Genomic DNA, 18745 nt, shown 5'->3' on the forward strand with positions numbered 1-18745 from the left:
CGGTTTAATTTAAATCGGAATTATCCCACAGTGTAGACGTACCCTCAGTAGTTATTATTTTGTCATGTAACACGGGCTTGCAACTCAATACATTTCATTACCATGTAAGGAATCCCCTGCTCAAAAAAGACTCAAAAATGGAATACCAGGACCACTGCAGGCCAGAACAAAGGTACATTAGCAGAGCTGCAAGAAGAAGCTAACATGCAACCTATGCCGTGAAAAAATTCTGGCTACCATGTGTACCTATGCATGTCAGGAAACCTTGTACTATGACTACATACGTACCATGTGTGCATAGGTATTACAGGGGAGGGGTAGATGTTTTTTTTTACCTTAACTTTGACTCCTTCACAAAACACATGGAGAAAGGCCTTCTGCAATTGAGGATACCAAGATATCAGTGGGGTGGTACTCATGTTTGTGCACATAGCCCTCATCTCATTGTAGCGGCAATGGAAATTATACATTTGCCTATTATCCCATATGAATTAATTTTGCTCTTAGCGGAAGTAAACGTCGAGGAAGTTGTCCGTCTGCTCACATGTGTAAGGCATTCACAGTGAAAATACAAGCTGGACAACAATGACACCAATTTAGATAATTCTTCTGGGAAGCAAATTCCGGTCCCTACTCTCCCAACTCCCAGAAGGGACCCAATTCTGGTCTCCACTCATGCTCCCCCCTTCCACAAGGACCCTGGATCTTCCTTCCTTGGCCAGAGATTCTCTCCTCTCTCTTACCCACACAATGCATGAGACAGTGCTACCAGGAGTCAAGCTCTCCGTGGACTCACAGTGCCATCCGGGAACAGACTTCCTATGCACCAGGCTGCAACACCATTTGGCCTTTCCACCTCTCTGCCTGGGCAGCTGGGCCAAATTTGATTGGCGTTGTGACCCCGTACACCAAGTCACAAAACCACTCACTGAAATTTGGCCTGTCTACCCTTTCAGGAATGGGGGCAGCCTGCAGCAGAGCCAGTCTCTGGGCAACCTAACCAGTGCAGCTAGCCTGTAGTAGGCTGCCTGATTGACTACACTGCTGTACTAGTGAAGAGTCAGCAGCAACACTTTGGTGGTTGCTCAAAGTTCTCAGGGCTTGATAGTACCTGCTCCTGCCTTGCCTCACTCCAGGTGACCTGGCTCTGATCCTTAGCTCTGGCATCTGGTCTCTGACTCCAGTTCTGGGCTTGGGCTCCTATTCCTGGCTACTGACTCCTGTTCCAAACACTGGGCACACCCTCAGTATGTATGGAGGGGTGACGAGGGCAAATTTCAGTGGCATTGCAACCATGCACCCATGGTGATGCCATGGAGTGCTCTAGTAGCAGCCATACTGATTTAGTATGGGACCACCGCTTAAAAGTGGTTGGGCCATGGCTCCCTTGGCTCCACAGCCTATGGAACTTTGAGCAAGTGCAAAACTTTGGAGGAGAGAGACTATTTTCCCTCCCCATCATAGTCCTTCTTCACTGATGCCATTGCTGGACAATAACAAAGATAACTAGCATTAATGTGCTCTTGTTTTTGAGCCATTTACATGAGTCCAGAAGCTGGTTCACTTTGATATTTAATAAACTAACAAACTGTTAAGTTTAAAAACATAATGAATTGATATAGTCTAGTAAACTAATATATGACTTTATTGTTCAGTGTGGACATTACTATTGAATAGTAATAAATAAAAATATCACAAACTTAAATAATAAAGAATCCAGGAAAATCAGCCAAATAAATTAAAATTGTTACTCTAGAAAAGATAATGTCTCAAATACATGGAAAGAAAAACAAACAAAAAGTTATTACATTTGTTCTTGTCTTTGGAAGTATATAAATGTATAATGGAAGAAGTGATTTAATTTTTTTTTGGCATACCAATGTTTTGATACTTCCTTTTGTTGTACTTATATAGTGTGTGAATAGTGTGTGTATATTTATATATGGTAGATATGCTATATTATATTTTATTACACTTCTTAACCCAAACAGCCAATATTTGAGATCTTGTGAGGTGTTTCCATTTAGAAGATAAATTGATAGGTATTTATTTTATGCAATCTTGTTTATTCACAAAGAATGTACACAAAGTCATGTTTCCTTTAATGTAGTAGGAATAAAACAGAAGACAGTTTCTTTGGTCACAGTTCCATGCATATTTCCAGTCAGAACTCTACCCAAGAGCTCTTTCTCTTAATTTTTCTCAGGATAACGCTACAAGTGCTTTTTTGATGTCTCTGGGGCTTCCTTGCTGCCTTCTCAGTTTGCTTCTGTTGCTTCTCTCATACTCAAACACTATCTATCCCCCTCCATTTGTCTTCAGCCCCCATTTAAACCCTTCCATCCACATAGCTCAAATTACTAACCATTCTGGCATATGACCTGTGTTTTGGGTGGTGGTTTCTGTTGTTTCAGCTATTTATTCCATAAAGGAGCTTAATTGCTCGTTTTTACCTTTCTCTGAATAGAAGACAACAGTTATGTCTGCTGGCTTCGATGAGATTTCACCCAACCCCCCAGCATAACATTATATTTCTGGTTGTAGAATCCTCTATTCTCTTCCGTATTAGTCTTGTAAAACATATATAACAATCTTGAACTGGGAAAAAAGAACACGACTCTCAGCCCACACTAAAATGTTAAATCAGAAAGTTCCATCATGCAGTGATTTTTAAAATAAACATATATATTTGAGGACTAGGCAGCTTCTGGCTTGAACTTGCTGTCTTAGAAAGTTAAATCCATAATGTTTTGAACTCTTGTTTTAGGCTTTTTAAATGGAAATGCCAGTTAAAAGTGTGTAACTATAGTGTGTACACATTTGTCTCTTAAATTTTACAACAGAAAGAAAGAAAGGTGGATTGGGAAGGAGAAAGAGGGTAGGATAAAACATGGCAATAAAATCAAGAAATTGTTCTTTTTTAAAATTATATATATAGACACCCAAACTGTGAACACAAAACTATAAATCATCTTTAAATTTCAGTCACATTAACTAACTACACAAGGTTTGACTGCATGAGCTGTGGTGTCACCACATCCATTGTGTAATTCAGTCTTTAACTGTAATAGATGCATTTTCCCTTTCTTTTAATTAATCTCATTCCTTTATCTCTACTTTCTATCTTTTCTCCTTTCTTGTTATGCTATTTCCTGCCCCTCCACCTTTGATTGTCTTTCTTTCTCTTTCCTTACATTCCTTCCTTCCTCCATATTTGCATTGCACTTCTGCACTTCAGTGCTGACTCATCATCACCACTTGCAAAAGCCCTGCCTACTCCAGACATCTGACTGATGACTTCCCTGATGGGAGGAGCAAAACTTTAAGGACAGAATTAATGTTGTGGAAGAGCATTGCACTGACAGCAGTGTTCATATACTTTTAATTGATGAGTGAGAATGTGGAAAGTTATGCAGCAGCTTAAGAATCTATTTTACCACATTCTTGGTGTTCCACTGACCATACTGAACCATTGGAAGGAACATTCACTGAACAATGACATCTCCTGAGAAGCTAGAATCTATCAGTGTTTCTGCATGAATTATGCATTCAATGTTTGGAAATTCAAAGACCAGAATGGTAATAGACTAAACTTTGTTACTAAATTATTTTATTTATAAATTAATGTTGAGGACTCTCTGCAGATGAAAATCATCTAATAAATGCTTTATACTTATTAATATTTTTTATAAAACAAAAACCCAATCTTGATTCATTAAATACATTGATTTCAATACGTGCAGAATAAGGATCTAAAGACTTTAATTATTTTGAACTGAAAAAAACCTGTCCTCTCTAACTGATTAATGTTATATTAAATTATTAGAATTAAAGGTAAAATGTCAAGTTAAAAAATATATATTTAATTATTTTTATAATATTACTAGCATCTTAAACTATTACATCTGAAAGATTAAAATCCTATGAAGTTTTAAAAATTTTGTCTAAGTTTATTTTTTCACTTTTATGTTCTAATGCACTAGAACAGGGGTAGACAACCTATAGCACACGTGCTAAAGGTGGCACGCGAGCTGCCTTTCAGTGGCATTCACATTGCCCGGGTCCTAGCCACCAGTCCAGGGGGCTCTGCATTTTAATTTAATTTTAAATTAAGCTTCTTAAACATTTTAAAAACCTTATTTACTTTACATACAACAATAGTTATCTATTATAGACATAGAAAGAGACCTCCTAAAAACTTTAAAATGTATTACTGGCATGCAAAACCTTAAATCAGAGTGAATAAATGAAGACTCAGCACACCATTTCTGAAAGGTTGCCGACCCCAGCACTAGAATAATATTTTTATGTCTTCGTTGTAAAAACTTCAGTAAATGATTATTTTTTTAAAAACATTTCCATCACAACTTTAATAAATCACAGAAACACTTCAGTTGTTATTAGTTTTGTAAAAGCTTGTTTTTACAGAATTTAAATTCTGGGTCAAATTTGTCCTACCAGTAAAACATTGGGTCCACTTCAATACTCCATATTGAGGTAAAAACAAAACAAAATACAATACAAGACTCCCACTGACTTTGACTTAATTGTGTGATTTTTTGTTATTTTTTATTTTTTGGCAAAATGAATATGGAATCATGCTCCTAATGGACACAACTGAAACATATTTGGAGGTATTTCATTGTTCTGAGGCCACAGAACTTACATCTTTGCTGCAGAACTGTGCTCTAGAGCAGTGGTTCTCAAACTAGGGTTGCCGCTTGTTCAGGGAAAGCCGCTGGCGGGCCGGGCCGGTTTGTTTACCTGCCGCGTCCGCACGTCCGGCCGATTGCAGCTCCCACTGTCAATGGTTTGCCGCTCCAGGCCAATGGAGGCTACAGGAAGGGGCACGGGCCTAGTGGGAGCTGTGATCAGCCGAACCTGCGGACGCAGCAGGTAAACAAACCGGCCTGGCCTGCCAGTGGCTTTCCCTGAACAAGCGGCAGCCCTAGTTTGAGAACCACTGCTCTAGACCTTTCATTACAAAAAAACAAAACATTCCTAGTTCCTGTGTTTGTGGTTATAACCTGAAAAATAGGAAACAAGTGTAAAGTGATGCCATGTCATCTATCAGTGTCAGCAGAGTCCTGAAACAACGGCTCTGACAGATATGATTTGTTACAATCATCTCAGCTGGGGCCATGTGAATTCCACAATTCTGTGGCTCTGTAATTTGGCATTTTCTCAGGTTCTCATGAATTTTTTGCATTTTTGCCACTGAATTCACTATTTTTCCAGTCCCCTGACATTTTCTTTTATCTTTTCTCTGTTCTGCCTGAAGCTGTTTTCCCTTCACACAGAAGTGAACTCAGTTACAACACATGTCCTTGCTCTGTTCCATGTAGCCAGGCAGCTGGGTCTGAGAGAGTCAAAGCTGGAGTTCAACTTGCAGCCAACAACCACCTGTAGAAAATAGTGGAAAAAAATCATGATTTGACAGAGTTTAAAACTAGAAGGGACCCACTTAGTTCATCTAGTCTGCTGCCTGTACACCACAGTTTCTGGTTTTGATTTGAAGACATCGGGAGATGGAGAATCCACTACTTTCTTTGTCAGTTTGTTCCAGTGGTTAATCACACTCTATTAAAAATTTGTTCCTAACTTCTAATTCACATCTGTCTGGCTTCAGCTTCCAATCGTAGATTCTTGTTGTACTTTTCTCCACTAGATTAAAGAGCCCTTTAGTACCCAATATTTTCTCCCTGTGAAGGCACTTACACACTGTAATCAAGTCCTGCATCTTCTTTTTGATAAGCTAAACAGACTAAGTGCTCTAATTATCTCACGGCAAAGCATTTTCTCCAGCCCTGGAATGATTTCTGCAGCTCTTTTCTACACCCACCTCTCCAGTGTTTCAACATTCTTTTAAAAATGTGGACCGCAGAACTGTATGCATCGTTCCAGTAGCAGACTCATCAATGATATACACAGCACTACCTTACTCCTACTCACCATTCCCATTTATACAACCAAGGATCCCATTAGCCCTTCTTCCACACTATCACACTCAGGTTCAGTTGCTTGTCCACTATGACCCCTAAATCGTTTTCAGAGTACCGGTAATTTCTTTCCAGGATACAGTGCCCCATTCTGTACATATGGCTTGTATTTCTTGGTCCTAGATGTATAACTTTGCACTGGGCTTCATTAACACTTTTTGTTTGAGTGCCCCCAGGTTATTCAGTAATCCGGATGGCTCTGTACAACTGCCTTGTCCTCATCATTATTTACTACTCTGCGGGTCATCCACAAGTTTTATTTATATTTACTTCCAGATCGTTGATGAAAATGTTGAATAGCATCAGGCCTAGTATGGATCCTTGTGGAACCTCACTAGAACACCCCACCCCTTTGATGATAATTTCCCACTGATAACTGTTTGAGATCTTGAGGTCAGACAGTTCTTAATCTATTTAACATGTACTCTATTGATAGTGTATAGTGCTTTTTTTTTAATGAGAATGTTGTGCAGTACTAAGTCAAAAGTCTATTACATCTACACAATTACCTTCATCAATTAACTTTATAATAAAATTAAAGAATGAAATCACAATTGTTTGACAAGACCTACTTTTAATAAATTAATGATGACACTGACTGTCATTAATTGTATTGCTATCCTCCAATTCTTTATCGAATTAATCCTGTATCAGCTTTTGCCTTAGTTTGTGTGGGGTTGATGTCAGGCTAGTCCAGGGGTCGGCAACCTTTCAGAAGTGGTGTGCTGAGTTTTCATTTATTCACTCTAATTTAAGGTTTCACGTGCCAGTAATACATTTTAACATTTTTAGATCTCTTTCTATAAGTCTACAATATATAACTAAACTATTGTTATATGTAAAGTAAATAAGTTTTTAAAAATGTTTAAGAAACTTCATTTAAAATTAAATTAAAATGCAGAGTCCCCCGGACCAGTGGCCAGGACCCAAGCAGTGTGAGTGCCACTGAAAATCAGCTCACATGTCGCCTTAGTCATGCGTACCATAGGTTGCCTACCCCTGGGCTAGTCATCTGGGTCTTCTTGTTAACCTTTCTTGAATATTGGCACAGTATTAACACTCTTCCAATCTTGTGGAATTCCCCTTATTAGAAATTAACATAGGTGGGCCAGCAATCTGCTCAGCCAATTTTTAAATCTCTTGGTGCAAGTTATCTGGGCCTGCTGATTAAAGAATATTTATCCCTAGCAGATGTGGTCTAACATCCTCCTCAGTTACTAATGGACTGGTGCCCAAACTGGAGTGGGCTCAGCTTCACCTCTGGTTGGAGGCCAATGGGGGTGACCCAGTGCTGAGGCTGAAGGGGGGCTCACGCACCACCCCGGTGCTGTACAGCATATCTAGCTGTATGATAAAAAACCAAAAGAAATATACCTGAAGAAACATACCTCCCCTTAAGTGAGTGTGAGGCTTTGAGGTATGAGGAAGGTCTTTCCCTACTCTCCAAATAAAGACTTAGGATATTTGGAGACAGCAGTTCTGACTGAAGGACTTTATATAGGTCCAGATAGTTACATGTCCCTCATTTCTATAATATAGTAGCCCTTCAAGATATTAATTTATCCTCTCAACAGTCCTGTGAAAGAGAAAAAAATATTCTCCACGTCTTACAGCGGAGGAACTAAGATACAAAGAGGTTAAATAACCTAAGGTCAATTGGACGGGGCTGCGGGGGGCTCTGCGTGAGGAAGGCTCCCCCCACGAGGACGGGGTTGGAGGATACCCCTGGATGGAGGGGTTCCCTCCATGTGTGGACCTGCGGGGGTGGGGGGTGCTCAGTTTGCAGGCGCACAGGTTGGCCCGGCCCTGTGGGGAGGCGGTCGCTGCTCCGGACTACAGCTCCCGTGGTGCCCCGCGGCGGAGCGGAAGGGTCCCGCTGGCCGCGGCGCGGGGGTAGCTGCTCTATCCGGGGCCTTGGCGCTTCTCTTCCTTTCGCGCCGGCTGCCGCTGTGGAGCGGCGGGTCCATGTGCGCATCGAGCGGCGCTGCCCTGCCCTCCGCCTCCCCGCGCGCCGCCCGCCCCGGCCAGGCCATGGACCCCAACACCATCATCGAGGCCCTGCGGGGCACCATGGACCCGGCCCTGCGGGAAGCCGCCGAGAGGCAGCTCAATGAGGTGGGGGCGCAGCGGGGCCTGGGCTGGAGCAGGAGCCCGGCCGCCGGCAGGACAGGCGCGGGGCCTGGCCCGGAGGAGGAGGCGGAGTTCAGCTCCCGGGGCCGCAGCTGGGAGGCCTGAGGGGCCGCCGGCGGGGGTAGCGGGGCAGGACTCGGCCGGGGAGCGCTGGCGGGATCCTCGGGAATGGGAAGAGCCCGGCCAGGGTGGGGGTCGGGGAGGCTGGGGAGGGGAGTCTGCGGCCGTCAGCCAGAGTAGGAGGGGAGTAGCCCGGGGGAAGCGGCGGTGTGGGGGGCCTGCTGGGGAAGCCATGTGGAGGGGGAGGCGGCGACATGGAGAGGTCTGTGTGCTGGAGGGGCCAGGGAAAGGCCCCGGCAGTGCAGTGCCTCGCTTGATGTCGTGCTGCCTTCCTGTTCCGTCAGCATTGTCCTCAGCTACCTGCCAGCCAGCCCCCGACGTGGGTCTCCGCAGCCGCTTGGGCTGAGTGCCTGGGTCAGCTCGCTGCTTGTCCCATTAGGAGCCATGACTCGGACAAGTCCGGGTTCCATGAGCTTCTGTAAAGTGTCGGTCGTGAGTTTGCGGAAAGGAAACCACGCTGAATTATTTCCTAATTAAAATAGTCTTTGATATCACTTTCGGGTGTAGTTAATCCGCATAATGTTGAATTGAAGTTTTGGGAGAGGGGGAGGAAGGGGTGTAACAAACTGCCACAAAATGTTGTATTCAGCTGGTAGCAGAAAGCACCCCATTCTGCAGGCCAAGAAATGCACAGTTCCTCTAATATCGGCAGCAAATTCTCCCTGTTGTCTTTTCTGAACACCAGTAAACAACTTGTTTGACAGTGTAGGTTGGTGGTCTTTATGGTTCCAAGGGTCTGCATCTGGTTTGTGGCCATCTGTATGAATGTTTAAAGACATCTCCCTCTAAATTTGAGAACTAGTAAGGAAAATTAAAAGGTGGAACTCCATTGCTTTGTGACTTAAATGCCACAGCTAGCATTTATTTAAAAAAAAAGTTTGATACAATTCTAGTAGCTTGAAACTTTTAAATTATATTTAATCAGTTGTTTTTGACCCACATATTCAATAGATGCAGCTTTGTTTTGCATGCAGTTAGTATATAACTTATTTACATAAGTGTAAATTTATGTGCTCAATAGAATCATAGAAGATTAGGTTTGAAAGGGGCCTCAGAAGGTCATCTCGTCCAACCCCCTGCTCAAAGCAGGACCAGTCCCGAGACAGATTTTTACCCGAGTTCTCTAAATGGCCCCCTCAAGGATTGAACTCACAACCCTGGGTTTAGAGGCCAATGCTCAAACCACTGAGCTATCCATCCATTCTTAACACAGTCCAAGAACTTGTGGTAATAATATAGCAAGACACAGATTACTTTCTCCACAGGTGTCTGGTAGTTGAAGTCCCCCATGACCACCAAGACCTGTGCTTTGGATGATTTTTGTTTATTTAAAAAAAAGCCTCATCCATCTCTTCTTCCTGGTTCGGTGGTCTATAGTAGACCCGTACCGTCACACTTTCTTTTACCCCTTTTATCCTTACCCAGAATCTTTCAACGGGTCTGCCCCTCACATCTGTCTCAACCTCAGCACAAGTGTATACAGGAGTGGTGCCAGGGTTTCTGGCGCCCTAGGCAGAATTCGGGGGGTGGCATTTTTCTGAAGACAAGGTTCCTGCTCTAGCAGCTTCCACTCTGTATGTCTGATGGAGGATGGGATGCAATGAAAATAGCATGCATTATTTCCATGGCTTGTTTTTTTAAAAAAGTTTAAGTGATTTATTTCAGTCCACCTAAGTTGCTAACATACTTCCGTGCCAGAAGAATGGAGACTAGGACTTGTAGACCTTTTGGAAGAGTTGCATTTTAAGGGTTGATGTGAAGATAGTGGTGTCACAGAGTAGACTTGGTGAGGGACTGGGCTGTCTTCCGTTCTATATACTTGTAGAAAATGTATTTGATGAGTATTAATCCTCAGTTCAAATTTGCGCTTTAATTCATTTTTGAGTAAAAGTAATACAGAAAAACACACAAATTGGCTAAAATTAATACAATATTACACACAAGTAAATCAACATATATGGTAATTCAGTTCAGATCTACTTGTACTGATATTTGCTGCAGGGTCCAAATTGTTGAACATTCAGGAAACTTTTAGATCTTCTGCTAGTGGGGGACTCCAGGTAATGGACTAATACTATTGATTGAGAAATCATGCTGACCATCAACTGACTGACTTTGTTCACTTTGAAGGATGATGGCCTACCATATCGTATACAAGCGTCTCTGTAAAATCCAAATATCCCAGTTATTTTGAAATCCTCGGTTATTACTGAACCAACATATAAATACAGGATCATTGACAACTGAGAGAATTTTCCTGGTTAAATGTCATTAGGTTAAGTCCTGATCCTACAAGGACTTACGCATGTGCGAAAGTTTACTTCTATGAATGGGCTCTTTCTTATCTGAATAGTCAATTATGCATCTGTTTGTAGGATTAGGGCCTTAATTTGTAACCTTTACTCAAGTTGATGTTTTCTGCTCTATAACAGACCTCCCTTTCTGCTGTAAAGATTAAACTGCTTCTAGCACTTGAATGATACAGTGCAAGTAGCTAGCAGCTCACGTGATTTTTAGTTTAATAATTCCTCTTGGCTGTCGTATTTCTCTTACTCTGCTTTGGCTGAAATGGTCTGATGGACTGATATGAGACTTTTTCTTTCTATAGAAAACTTGAGAATTGCTCTTCCTCTTTCCTTTTAAGAGGCTACTTCTGATTTTACCTGCTGACAAGGGGAAGCAGTTTTCAGCAACAGCATAAAGAATGAATTGACAGTCATAATTATTGTGAGAGCCAAATGTTTTTACCAGTGCTCATCCTGTTCTTGATATGCAATATATAAGAAGGTATACATACATAATTGCATAACCAGCAAATATATTATTTGAATATGATGTAACAAACATTTTATGAGACTTCTTTCTGAGGGAGGGAATGTCATCAGAGTAGGGGACTGAGACGCAAATTTCTGGATTCTTCCACACTTTGCTACTGAATGTTTGACCTTGGACAAGTCATTTAATCTCTTGACTTTAATATTACTTATTTCATTGATTTTTTTTTTTTTTTTTTTTTTTGAGTCAGGGATTGGCTGATTGCAGATCTCAAAGCACTTTACAGAGTTTGAAAGATGTTCTGTAAATGCAGAGAACTCTGAGGGTTCTAATCTGTTTCTCTTTCTTAGTCAATATTTGTGACACTTCTAGAGGAGATAAACTATTGGCTATGATGCCGCCAGTAACCTGTTCCCCTGTCCTCCCCGCCCAGCTCTTCATCTCATTGAGTGCTAACTCTTATCTCAGTATCTTAACAAAATAGAAACCAAGATCATAACCAGCTGTCTGAGGTTCAGTATGGGCAAAACAGAGGTAGTGCTTGTTGATAGAGAAGAGAGGAAACACTTAGAAGAACTGGTAGTCTTTTATCACTTCTTCATTAGAGGGCATCTGTCCCAAGTTATCAAGATGTGTGCAACCTGGGTGGGTCCCGATAGACTTATCTTAGCGACCTCCCATCCAGCCAAGAAGCAGAGTAACTACATTCTTCTACAGGGACACTTAGGTTCTACTTGGAACCTTACCCTTCAAGTAAGCATATCAGAAAGGAGGAGGATGTGCTATATTCCCAACTGGGGCAATTTTGTACATTAATATGGTATATAAAAAGAGCTCAGATACTACAGTGACCAGTACCTCAGAAATGCATATGGAATAAGGTGTTGTAAGAAAGCAGCTATGGGAAGACAGTCAGTTGTATGCCCCTACCTTCTAAACTCAGAACAGTCACTATTTTGGTAGCTGGTGTTCTCTGGCATGTTCTTCATTGTGATTCTGGAAAATGGTGATGGTTTACTACTTGACTCAGTCTGACATAACATTACAAGCTAATATTGTTGGGTAAGACACAAGAATAACTCAAATGCAGGTGTTATCATTAAGATGACCCATTCAAATAATAGTCATACAACTGTTTTGTATGAGAACTTTCAAAAAATTACTGATTGCAATGCTACTTAGCATTACTTAACCCCAGTAAAAAAAACAAAACAAGAAACCCTTTCCCCAGCAAACTCAGATTTTTATTATTAATCTTTGTCGTGCTCTAGTGAAGCCACTCCTTTCAAAAGTCAGGCATAATCTGACATCTCCTTGTTCTGAAATATAATATGTAGAATACTGTACAATATTGAAGACTGGTCACCAAAGAATACCCTCAGCCTGACAAAATAAATCAGTGTAAATCAGTTGAGTGGCATTAATCTCCTGTTTTACACACACACAAATGCCTTTATGCTGAAATATTTGTTTAAATAAAATTCTTGAACTGAGACTGACTAGTGAAAGCTTTGGAGTAAAATGCATAATTTTCACAGACAACCTTGCCTTTGATCCAAAGATCTCCAAATGCTGAACCCAAACATTAATTAAGCTTTTTGGCATTCTGAAGTAGGGTAAGTAGTAGTAGTCCCCATTTTTCAGATGGGTAAACTAAGATGGTTTTAAGTGATTTGTCCACCATTGTCATGGAGCTAATTAGTGGTAAAGCCAAGAACAGAGCAAAGGAGTCCTGGCTATGTGCCATTTTCAAACCACTAAATCTTGCTTTCTCAAGTGGGTTACTATTATAAGGTGCACTTGCTTCTTAGTAACCATCACATTTCCCCACTACTCAAAAACCATCTTTCTAAAAGGACTTTATCATCTTTGCCTTCCTTCCCTGGTATACATTTCGGTGTACAATTTTTAAGAGGGAAAAAATCCTAATATTTATACTCTTGTTTAAAATTTTTCTGTACTTAAAACTTATATTGACACAGCTGTGTCAGTCAGGAGTGTGAAAAAAACACTTCTTTGGTCATCATAGCTATGCTGACAAAACTTCCAGTGTAGACGAAGCTATGCTGATAGAAGAGTGCTTCACAGATGTAGTGTTCCTACACCAACTGAAGAAAATATGTATGCTACATCTGCACTAAGGGGCTGTGCTGGTATTGGCTTAATAGTGTAGATTTAGCCTAAGAGGAGGAATGGGAGAGATTAGCTTGTGAAAAAGAAAGTTTGAAAATACTGTTGCAGGGTCAACACCTGAAATCCCCTTATGGACAGGAGCGGGTCAGAAGGCTGTCTTCACTCGGGTGTGGGGTCGGGGCATAGTTGTTGTCTTAACCTCAGTTTACTATTTCAAGTTAACTAATACTAGGTAAAATCCTTGTGAACACAAGGCATCTTGTAGTTTCCATGTGAGTTATCAGGTGGAGTAAAAGACAGTGGAGTTGGCTAACTCTGGTTAAGGCTTTGTCTACACTAGTGCTCTTGTAAAGGGTGTGGTAAACAACACCCCTCTGACTGACATAAGTGTCACTGGCAAAAGTGCTGGTGTGGACAGAGCCTCTCCTGCTGACATAGCTAACGCTGGTCATTGGGAGTGGTTTAATTATCCCAGCAGAAAGGCAGCTGTACCAGTTGTAGTGGTACAGCTGTGCTGCTGTAAGGTTTGTGGTGTAGACATAGCTTTAGACTGTACTTTTTTTCTTACAAAACAGGCTTCTGTACCTGCAGACTATTTTGATGAGTTAGGATTGCAACGGCTTGCTTGGCAAGATCTGATGTGAATGTATGTTCTCTTTACAATATGCAGTGTTACTGTAGCTGTATCCGTCCTAGGATATTAGAGAAACAAGGTGGGTGAGGTAATATCTTTTATTGGACCATCTTCTCTCACCAACAGAAGTTGGTCCAGTAAAAGCTATTACCTCACCTACCTCATGCTTGAATAGGTGTCCGGACACTGCTGCTTAGTAATGTTGCATACCTTACACTTTTTGTATGTAGCAAACAGTAACTTCACAAGAGAGACTAGATGGATACACCAACTTATGAAAAGATGAAATCAGAATGGCTTCAGCATCTTTTTAATGGCCAGCTGAATTCTTCACCCTAATGTCATGTCTTGCTGTTTAAGACTACCATTTCTGGATTGGTGAAGATAATTTTTTTTTTTTGTTAATTTTTTAAAAACATCAGTATTCAGTGATGTGTTTATCTTTCTTGGAAAAGGTAAATAAAGAATTCAGTGTTAGAATACTTTGTAAACTATTGTAAAATGGTTTACTTGCTCAACTAGTTGCAGAGACCAGATAGATATGAAATGAACAGACGTTTTTAGTAGTTATATTTATTTAATTTTGACTTATTATGCAAATTATTCATCTGATGTTTATTAAACTGTGTGCTACCCTGGAAGAATATTTGTGTTTTTGTTTACATAACTTGTGGTTCCAGTTTAGCAAAGTATAATAAAAATTTTATTTTTAAAAACAATCCTTGGGTTTGCTGCTTTGACTGTAATAATTTTGGAAAAATACTGTATGCAGTATGGCTTTTATGAAAGGCTAAAATTTTCATGCTCCAAGGGAGAGCATGAAAGTTTGTTACCTGTCTAGCAGAAATGAGATAAAGTTGTTGGGGGTTATCATTTAATATTCAGTTTTTCATAAAATATATTTTGATATGAACTATATCCATTAAAGTTACATTGATCTTGTGGGAAAATAATCCTTTTCTCTGTACTTCTTACCTATCTAAAATGATTTGCTTTCTGTCATGTTCATTTCTGATTGAATTTTATAGGCGAGATTATATAGCACGTTGCAGTTTTCTGTTTGTAATATAAGTGAACATGTATGACTGTATCAAGTAGGCAAGCACATATCTAGCGAATCAGCTTTCTGAAATGTTCATGAAGATGTGTGGGCTCTGAAAAACTGATGCTAACAAACAGTGGGGTAACACCTGTGGTCTGATAGAAAACATTCCTCAGCTAGTAAGGCTGAATGGCAAAGATTGCTCAGGGGAAAAGTCCCTGAATTCTTTGGCTCTGAGACAACAAAGTCATACCAGTGACACAGCATATTGGAGTGGGGAAAGAGCAGTAGGTCAGCCTGGCTATTAAGTGCTGTATTACTTGGTAGAAAAGGATGGGCTTTTATTACCAGAAATTCTGCTGCAATTAAACATAATTGTAATTCTAACGTCATTAAATTTTGTGCATATTAAAATAATGTATGTAAACAAGGAAGATTAGAGCAAGATAAGAGTAATTTGTCTACATTTTGCTGATGCCAGTGACTTAAGAATTTCTCCTGTTTTCTCTAAAATTTGAGCATTAAGTAGAAACACTTTTGGAAGCCTGCAATCTGTTGTTTTCCATTCCTGTCTTGGGTGATGTTAACTACTTGTGGGATATTTTATACCCATATCTGGTATTTCTGAAGGCTGTGGTAAGTGGAAATATATAGAACAAAATATTCTAAATTCAAACAATTGCCATAAGGGGGAATAAATAAACTTTCGTACATTCAGGCTATTGCTGTTTGAATGTGAAATATTCTGGAAGTCAGATTTAATTTATGCCTGAACTTCCTCTCATTATTTTAAGTTCTCATTCCCAACTTATCTCTTATATTCTCAGATATTCCAGCTCATCCTGGGCATTCAAAACAAAAGAAGTCAATGGCTGTATAAAACAAGTGCTTAAAACACAGAGTTTTTTTTAGCTCTTGTGTCAGTGAACAGGGATCTGGAATGCTGGGACACAGCCATTTGTTAGAGAATAAAAATATGGTAGGAGCTTAGAGATGGCTGCAACAGGCAAGTCTGTCCAAAAACTTTTATGCTGTGATCACAATGACTACCTCCAATATATGGTTCTTAGTTATAGTATGTAAGGCCACTTGTTGTATGAAAATTAATGAAGTATTCAGGTGCAACAGAATGATCCATTAGAATTAATGAGTTTGTTTAGTTTTGTTGGTTTGCCTCAGACAATTAGGATATGTCTGCAATTCAAGTTGGAGACATGCTTATGCTAGCTGTTATTCAGTTCACATGCTAAAAACAAGAGTGTAGCCAGAGCAGTGGGATGGGCTAGCTATCCCCAAGTACCTGCCTAGAATTTTAGCTGGGCACATACTTGGGGTAGCTAGCCCCTTGTGCTGCCAGGGCTACGTTCTTTTTTTCGTGCATTTGCTCAGTGAGAGCCTGCCTGAGTGTGTCTCCTTGAGCTGGGAATCTCACCCCAATGTAGTCAAACCCTGAGGGTGAAATCCAGCCCCTGTTGACATCGCAAAATTCTCATTGACTTCTTGGGCTTGTCTACTCTTACATTTTATAGCACTCTAACTTGCTGGCTCGGGTGTGAAAAATTACCCCCCTGAGCGCATTAAAGCACTAGTGTAAACAGGCTCTGAGCACTGGGAGCATCCCCTCGCGGAGATGGATTACCGGGAGCGCTGGGAGAGCTCTCTCTGTGCTCGCGCGACCATACTTGCAGTTCAAAGTGCTGCCGTGGGAGTGTTCCCGTGACAGCGCTGTTAAGTTTCCAGTGTAGCCATGCCCTTTGTAGTCAATTTCATCAGGCTCAGCTCTTGTTGAAGACAGTAGAAAGACTTCAGTGGGTGCTCAATCAGCATCTTAAATGTTTGAATGTACTTGTTTGAAGGCTGTTTCTTTAGTAAAGTAATGGAAAGCAAGGGGGAAACTTACTTGACTTCTGAGGCCTAAATTTTCTTTGGACCTACCAAAATGAGTCTGATTAAGGCTTAGCTGCATATGTATTGATGAAAAGTATGCAATGATTCTCAATATTTTTCACACTGGAACCTACCTTCAATTTAGTAGTATGGGAAAGATTGGGTTGTTGTGAAGCACATCTTGAGAGCCCAAATCTGATATAAAATGTAAATATTGATGTGTATCTGTGTGTGAATGTAGTGCTCATTAATTGCATTGATTAGGAGAACAACTTGTGTCTTTCATGCAGAGCCTATCTCGCTACTGTGCTACTAGTGCAGCTACTTCAAGAATGAGCCTCTATTCTGCTAAAGGGAATACATTAAATTAAAATTAAGGCCACTTCAGTGATGAATAAGAGTGTCCACGGGTTTAATTTAGTTTAACTGAATTAAATTCATGCCTTTAGTTAGTTCAGATTAATTTTTGGAATGTTGTCCCCATCCCCTGATAGCCACCTTATCACTTTCAGAGACTGTGATGATTCTCAGGGTACCCAGGACTTTGAGCCACCTTGTTACCCTCTGCCTCCAGACTAATTCTGAAGAAGATTACAAATGATTTCAGATTTCTGTGTTTTTTTGTTTGTTTTTTTGTATTGGTGTGTCCATAGCAAATGACTTGGGTAACTCAAGTCACCATTTACATAGATGGCATCATCTTGTGCATAGACTAGCTTTTAAATAAATAAAAAAAAATATTCTCACTGAACTCCCAGTTAACAAAATTCTTAATCATATGCCCAACTTTAAGTAGTCCATTGACTGTAAAGTTAGTCGTGTGCTGCATTACCTTGCTGAATTGGTGCCTATTGCATAAGTCCCTGCAATTGAAACATATTACAAGAAAAGTACTTCAGTTCCATCCATTTCCACAAGTGCAGTGACGAGAAATCTTAAAACAGGTGTAGAAATTCATGTAATCAGATGATTAAACAAAACACAACCTTTTTGGAATATAAACCAATATGCTTTATTTGATGTCCACCTCCACATCTTTAGGACACTGAGCTATGGAGAGGTAGGGGGCCATAGACCTTAAACTCTGCAGTGTCTGTTATTCCCAGTTACTTGTTTCTGTCTTGTCTTTTCTCTGCTCCTGTATCTTGAACCCCTGGAATCTGTAGGAATGATGATTCCAGTGCACTTTTCTTGAAAAGAAAAAGAAAAAAATGGACACTTGAGCTGTAAGTAGTGGAGGCATTCTTTCTGTGGACTTCCACAGTCTGATGCATATCGGATGTAGATTTTGTGACCCAGTGCTTAGAATGTGCATGCATAAATGTTTATTTTTTAAAATCTCCAACAAAAAACCTTGTTAACTTCCAGTTAAGTTTTCTTCTTACTATTGTTTAAAATGAAGGTGTTTAAAGTTAAAAATAAATAAAAAAAAAAATCAGAACTCAAACTGTTAAAAAGTATGGAATTGACTAGGAAAGGCAAGTTGCATGAATATTCAAATATATGAACAAGTGTAAATGAATTTGTATCTAGAGCATTTAGGAGATGTTTCTTTATGAAACTTGTCTGGAGAGAATACCACAACTGGATAAACCAATCTGTTGATGTTGTAAATGCTTATAAGAAGCATTCATGCTGTTACTGATTATTTGATCAAAGAACAAAGAATAGTTGGTCCTGATAAAAGTCTGTTTTTCTTGATGGCTTGTTTATCCTGTAGAGGAGCTGGAATATATTGATAAATTTTATCATTTTATATTGTATTGTAATGAGGCATTCTTTCATTTTGTAATGTCCTAGATCAGGAGTTGGGAACCTTTCAAAAGCGGTGTGCTGAATCTTCATTTATTCACTCTAATTTAAGGTTTCACGTGCCAGTAATAAGTTTTAACGTTTTTAGAAGGTCTCTTTCTATAAGTCTATAATATGTAACTAAACTATTGTTGTATGTAAAGTAAATAAGGTTTTTAAAATGTTTAAGAAGCTTCATTTTAAAATAAAATTAAAATTCAGAGCCCCCTGGAC

At 40.1% G+C, this 18745-nt stretch overlaps 1 protein-coding gene across 1 annotated transcript in view; it reads left to right on the forward strand.

Moving 5' to 3' along the window:
- The first annotated feature begins 7849 nt into the window (after nt 1–7849).
- Nucleotides 7850–18745, forward strand: part of IPO7 (importin 7) — a 52538-nt gene continuing 41642 nt past the window's right edge. The window contains exon 1 of the mRNA XM_032788120.2: nt 7850–8114. Within this exon, the coding sequence (XP_032644011.1) occupies nt 7965–8114 (150 nt within the window). The 5' untranslated portion in view covers nt 7850–7964. The remainder of the gene's footprint in view (nt 8115–18745) is intronic.

This window comes from Chelonoidis abingdonii, chromosome 4 (genome assembly GCF_003597395.2).
Source record: "Chelonoidis abingdonii isolate Lonesome George chromosome 4, CheloAbing_2.0, whole genome shotgun sequence".
NCBI classification, from domain to species: domain Eukaryota; kingdom Metazoa; phylum Chordata; order Testudines; family Testudinidae; genus Chelonoidis; species Chelonoidis abingdonii.